General features: G+C 37.6%; 1 protein-coding gene across 1 annotated transcript in view; it reads left to right on the top strand.

The window, feature by feature from the left end:
* LOC104999345 (ubiquinol-cytochrome-c reductase complex assembly factor 1) overlaps positions 1-6,645 on the top strand; it is a 94,717-nt gene that overhangs the window by 11,562 nt on the left and 76,510 nt on the right. Inside the window, exon 2 of the mRNA XM_010854903.1 lies at positions 1,273-1,377. Coding sequence (XP_010853205.1) covers positions 1,273-1,377 — 105 coding nt within the window. The remainder of the gene's footprint in view (positions 1-1,272; positions 1,378-6,645) is intronic.

Here is a 6,645-nt window from a genome sequence, read left to right as displayed (position 1 = left end):
TGATATTTCTCCTGGTAATCTTGATTTCAGCTTGTGCTTCTTCCAGCCCAGTGTTTCTCATGATGTACTCTGCATAGAAGTTAAATAAGCAGGGTGACAATATACAGCCTTGACGTATTCCTTTTCCTATTTGGAACCAGTCTGATGTTCCATGTCCAGTTCTAACTGTTGCTTCCTGACCTGCTACTTCTAAAGATTATATTAAAGTAGCTGAGTTTAAACTAGAATCTGGATCTTTGACTCCTAGTATTGTAGTTGATGGGGCTTCACAGGTGGCACAGAGGTAAAGAATCCGCCTGCCAATGCAGGGGACGTGGGTTTGATCCCTGGGTCGAGAAGATCCCCTGGAGTAGGAAATGGTAACTCGTTCCAGTTTTCTTGCCTGGAAAATTCCATAGACAGAGGAGCCTGGCTGGCTACAGTCCCATGGGATCGCAGAGAGCTGAATGACTGAACAACTGAGCTCACACACACAGGCACACACATTGTAATTGATGCTTGGCAAAGTGTTTTCAGTTTGTGTATCCACTCTTCATTATGGCCCTGTCAGGTCTACAGGTCATGTGAGAGAAACCCTTGGATTCCCCGGAGTTGGTTCCTAGAATAGAGATTTCCAGTGCTGTGTACAGGGATGCCATTTATACAGTGGATTGCATTTCAGATTCATAAAATAAAGCATTCTTCTCATTGAGCAAGATAGAGCTCCTCCTTTCTCCAGTCGAACCTTTCGCTTTAGTCCAGAGACCTTTTTGAGGTCAGTTAATGCCAGAGGGGAAAATTGGACCTCACTCATAGCTCTAACAGCCATTTAGTATCCCTTTGTCTTGGAAGTCAAGTTGCCCAAGTATATTTTCCCACCCTAAAAATTTAAGCCCTAGTTTCTTCATCCTTTTGGGGATAATGGTAATGCCAGCACTGTTTCGTGTAAAGGGATTTTATGAAGAGCAGATAAATCAGTATTTATGGAAAGGAATCACAAACTAAATGATAAGCTAACTGTAAAATGCCTGAAGTAGGTTTATTTTGTTACTGTTCTAAGAGGAAGCTCATGTCCTACAGTTTGAGTCAGCTCTTATCAGAATCCTTTTAGTTTGTGGTAGGCAGGGGTGCATTTTTGGAGAGATGAGCATGGGCAGCCTTGGTCCTGGTCCTGTTTTGAAAGTTCTCCTTTCATTTGCCCTGTTCTAGAAGGATTTCTAGACTTAGATACACTCTTTGCCTTCTACACATGGAGTCTGATACAGATTCCTGACTATGTTTTTCTTTCTCTAGAGGAACCAGATTAGTATCTCCCAGTGGGTTCCAGGATGCAGCCGATTGCTACTTGCATCTCGTACACAGGGACAGCAGGGCAGGACTCTGTCTGGTACTTTCCAGGTAAGATTTGTTGTTCCTTTGCTTGCTATGAAAAAACCTTAGTGTGAATGTGCAAATGTCATGTATTTATAGATTGACCAACCAAATTGTGTGATGGAAAAACCTCATGAGACCACTTCTGGGCCTCTGTGGTGCCAGCTCAGGACTGATCCTTACTGTATGGTGTCTAGGGCGTGGCTTCTAAATACCCCAGTGGTGGAACTTAGCCTAGGATACCATGGTACAGTCTGATGATTTTTACTGTTGGGAGTGTTTCCAGGTATTCATCTGAGAGTTAACCTTTCTTCAGTTTTCTTCTTGTAGCCACTTTTACCTGGAGTAAGAAAATGTTTCTTTTTTTCCTTTTTATGAACATGAAATTAGAGGAACAATTATTTGAGGCCTTAGTTTACCACTGATCACCTGATCCATTAAAATGTAGTCTACTTTGGACCCTCATTGAGGATTTCTTTTCCTGATTTTTGCTAAATATACAAATAATTCAATAATAAAGGTAATAAAAATCACCCATGACTTCAAACCTGAAAACATCTGCTGGTCCTTTTCCAGTCTTTGAGTATGTGTGTGTACGCTAATTTTTTCCTTAGGTACCTGAACAAATATCTACAGAATTTTATGTTCTGGTGCTTTTTCACATATTAGAGCAGACATTATTCATGTTTTAGACATATTCCATAATTAATTTTCGAAATGACTACATGTTATTCTATTTATTTAGCCTTTATTTATGTTAAAATTATTTCTAATTTTTTTGCCATAGTAGACTTTAATGTGGTTACCATTTTCTTGCTGTATAGTTTTTCTTATTTTAAATTATTTATTAAGGATAAACTAGCAGAGTACACCCTAGGTCAAAGGGTGTGAGGAATTTTCCTTTCCAAAAAGTTGTTTTAATTTATACTGCCACCAGCAATGTTTATATAACTAGTTTTTCATCATTACTTCCCCTAAATTGTTTTCTTTTTTTTTTAATTTATTTATCTTCTGTCTCGGGTCTTAGTTGCATCATGCGGGATCTTCGTTGCTGTGCATAGACCCTCCGGTTGTGGCTTGTGGGCTTAGTTGCCCTGAGGCATGTGGGGTCTTAGTTTCCTGACCAGGGTTCGAACCCACGTCCCCTGCGTTGAAAGGCAGAACCACTGGACCACCAGGGAAGTCCCTACATTGGATGTTTTTTAAAAATTTAAACTAATTGGGTAGAAAATATTACTTTGTTTTGCTTAGCATTTCTTTATCAGGGTTAAACGTTTTTCTGTGTTTATCAGTTGTATTCTGGTTTGTAAAAACTGTATGCATTTATCATTTCTTCATTTATCTACTGGGAATTTATTTTTATTACCAACTTACGTAAATTCCTTTTGTAGCCATTGATCTTCTTCATATTGAATGCAATGAAAATTTATTTTTGATGTATAAATGATATACTATGCAATTTATTTATATTAATATGTTAAAATATTTAAAGTGCAGAGTAATTCCCTTCAATTAGTATATAAGTCTTGCCCTTCTGAGAATGTCTTGTTTGTCCCTGTATTTCCTGGGCTTCTCACTGAGTCTGGCACAGAAGAGGCAATAAATGAATGAATGAAGAATATATTTGTGCAGAAGAGGGGTCTGTTTTAGATAGTCAGGTAGCTGTTTCTTTTCAGAAGTTTTTGGGCTGTGTTCTGCTTTTGTCTTTGTATGCATTGAAAAATTATTTATTTTTGGCTGTGCTGGGTCTTCATTGCTGTCTGGGCTTTTATCTAGTTGCAGAGACCAGGGGCTACTCTCTAGTTGGGGCGCCTGGGCTTCTCTTATAGAGTGCAGGTTCTAGAGCAGGCAGCTTCATTAGCTACGGCACTGGGGCTCAGTAGTTGTGGCGATGGGCTTAGTTGCCCTGAGGCAAGTGGAATCTTCCTAGACCAGGGACTGAATCTGTGTTCCCTGCGTTGGCAGGGAGATTTTTAACCACTGGACCACCAGGGAAGTCCTAGAAAATTTTAATAGAATTTGTCCTGTAGCTTTAAGTCGTTTGTAAATAATGTGTGCATAGAAGGTGGAAAGGGGAGCTCATTCTATCAGTCTCTGACTTGGGCCTCATTCTTTGAATCAATAAACATTTCTTGGGTACCTAATACATACCAGGTACTGTACTAGGTTCTCGGACAGCATTATAGCAAGGCATCCATGTAAATAACTTGTAGTTGTTTATCTCATACTGACAAAATGTAATTTCAGCCATTGTAAATAAACTGGACATTTTGTCATGTTGACCGTACCTTGCTGGTACATCTTCCCAGTTTTGAATTCTGGTTGGAAAACTCTGCCTCAGAATGACATCCTCAGGCGCATGTCCGAGAGGGAGGCAGATTTGGCTCAGAATGAGGAAGAACCTTGTGTTAACTAAAATTGTGGTGTAATGGAATGTGTTGGCTATATTTGGCAAAGTAAATTTACTCTTACTGGAAATATTCAAGCAATGATTGGAAGACTGTGTTAGGGGCATGACATAAAAGTATCTTTCATTGGGTGAATGGTAGTATCAGAAGATCTCTAAGGTAATGTCCATTGCTATAATCCTGTTATTGTTTTCAAAAGGCTAGGGATGTTGGATTCTCAACTATCTTTTCTAAATAACCTCTTGAAGTTCTATCATACTTTGATGAGTCTACTTAAAAATTTTTTTTAAATTTTGAAATAAACTTATAAAAAGGTGATAAAAAGAGTAGTGTTCCCATATATCCTTCATCTAGCTTCCTTTAATGTTAACATCTTATGTGACCATAGTGCAGTTATTGAAACCAGGAAGTCAACATTGATGTAATGCTATTAAATAATCTGTATACCTATTCCAGTCTTTTCCCCCCATTAATTCCTTTTTTGGTTCTTGGTTTGGGTTTGTCTAATATTTTCTTAAAATTAGATTAAGCCTATGCATTTTTGGAAAAAGTGACATTGTTTCCTTCTCAGTGTGCCGTATCAGGGGATACATGATGCCAATATGTCTTATTACTGGTGATGTTAACCTTGGTCACTTGGTTATTAATTAAAGTCACTGTTTTCCCCTTTGTAATTAGTGTCTTGTGAGAAGATACTTTAAGATGGTACATATTTCTTATACTTTTTTGCTCATTACTTTTAGCGTCCATTGATGGTTCTTTTTTTTAATGGTATGTAATAATTACTTTAAAAATTATGATAAAATACACATAACAAAGTTACCACCATTTTTAAGTATGCAATTCAGTAGTGTAAAATATAGTCACATTGTTAAACAGTATATATCTAAAGATTTTTCATTTTCCAAAACTGAAAATGTATACCCCTGCCTGCCATTGGCAACCACCTTTCCAGTTTTCTGTTTCTATGATTTTGACTGCTTTAATGCTACCTATGGGGCTTCCCAGGTGTCGTTAGTGCTAAAGAACCTGCCTGCCAATACAAGAGACACAAGAGATGTGGGTTTGATCCCTGGGTTGGCCCTGGAGTAGGAAATGGCAACCCACTCCAGTATTCTTGCCTGGAAAATTCCATGGACGGAAGAGCCTGGCAGGCTACAGTCCAGGGGGGTCACAAAAGAGTCAGACACTGAGTACAATGCTACGTATGAGTGGAATCATACAGTATTTGTCTTTTTGTTACTTATTTTGCTTGGCATTATGTCTTCAAAGTTCATTTGTGTTATAGCATGTGATAAGATTTTTTTTAAAGCTGTATAATATTTCATTGTATTTATATATTACAGTTTCTTTATCCATTGTTCTGTCAGGGGGCATTTGGATTACTTCCACATCTTGGCTATTGTGAAAAATGCTTCAGTGAAGATAAGTGTGCAAATATCTTTTCCAGCTCCTGCTTTTAATTTTTTTTTTTTTATATTTAGCTAGAAGTGGTATTGCTGTATCATGTGATAATTCTATTTATGGTTCTTGACTGCAGTAGTCATTACTGTGGTGTTTGCTTGATGGTCATTTTCTAATTCCATCAATACCTACTCCATTTGTTGACTGGAATTCTCCTGTAACGATGAGCTGTCACTTCCTCTCCATTTATTTGTTTATTCAATTATTTTGTTTGTATCAGTATGAGCTAATGGATATTTATTCTGTGAGTTATAATCTATTCTCATTATTTATTTTGTCGATCAAATTGTCCCATGTTTGGCCGTTGAGAGCTTCTTCAAGTTCTTTTCTACATTCCTTCAGTTTTTGAACACTTCTGTATTTCTTGGGCACCACAAATGTTTCAGGTTCATGCTGTATTTAATTTGCTCTAGTCCTAGAGTCAACAGTTTCCCTGGGGAGCACTGGTTCCTTTTATTGGAGAAGAATATTAGGAATATTTAGAAATTAAGATCTGGGTGCTAAGTGTACATTAGCCAATGTTGAACTCTACTTAGGTTTTTGAAATCAGCTAGGGGAAAGAAGAGAATTCTGAATATATGTTTTACCCCTTAATGAACTTTACTTCTTTGAGCCTTAGAGTCCTTATTTCTAAAATGGGGAAAAAATAGTATCAACTTTGCAAGATTGCTGTGAGATAACAAAAGTAAAACAGCAAGCATACAGATGCTGGGCATATGGGAGATCTTTAGTAAATTGTAACTATGGTTTTTGTTGCTATTTATGTTCATGCTCCTTGGGTAAATTTTCTCCTCATCTTGTAAATGGAAACTTTAAAAAAAATTTTTTTTGTCCTAAAACTACCTTAAGTTGCAGCCTCTCCCTGGGTCTTAGTTTCCTCATCTGTGAAAGGAAAAGGTTGGACTTAGAAGATCTCTGAGATTCCTTCCAGCTCAAGTGTTGTTATTCTAAGTTACTCCTTAGTTCTTTAATTGCTTTTTCTCCAAGCTAAACAGCCTCAATTCGTTTTAACCTTTCCACTAGGACCTTTTATTCATCTCTTTGATCATTCCTGTGGTTCTTTTCTGGACCTTCTCCAGATTGTCCTTCTATTTAGAAAAAAAAAATCCCACCTAGTTTTTATTGAGTGCTGACTCCATGCCCGGAATGGTGTTGAGCAGTGGGACAGAAAATAAAATAAGTATAAGATATACTGTGCCCTGGTGGAGCTTATAGTTTTGCTAAAAGGACCAGATATTCAAGAATTGCTGAGTCTTTCTCTCCTTTTCCCTTTTTCCCTCCTTCCCTCCATTCATTCCTTCCTTCTTTCCCTCCTCTCTTTCTCTATTTCTTTCAGATCAGGAAGGTCTTCATTTTTAGAACCTTTTTGGAAGCAAAAAAGAAGAGTGAAATTTTAGCATTTCACTTAATGAGGGGCTGCTTG

The sequence above is a fragment of the Bison bison genome, unplaced genomic scaffold (genome assembly GCF_000754665.1).
Source record: "Bison bison bison isolate TAMUID 2011002044 unplaced genomic scaffold, Bison_UMD1.0 scf7180017864352, whole genome shotgun sequence".
NCBI lineage: Eukaryota > Metazoa > Chordata > Mammalia > Artiodactyla > Bovidae > Bison > Bison bison.
Note: the sequence above shows the minus strand (reverse complement) of the source record. Positions and strands in the feature narration are given on the sequence as shown.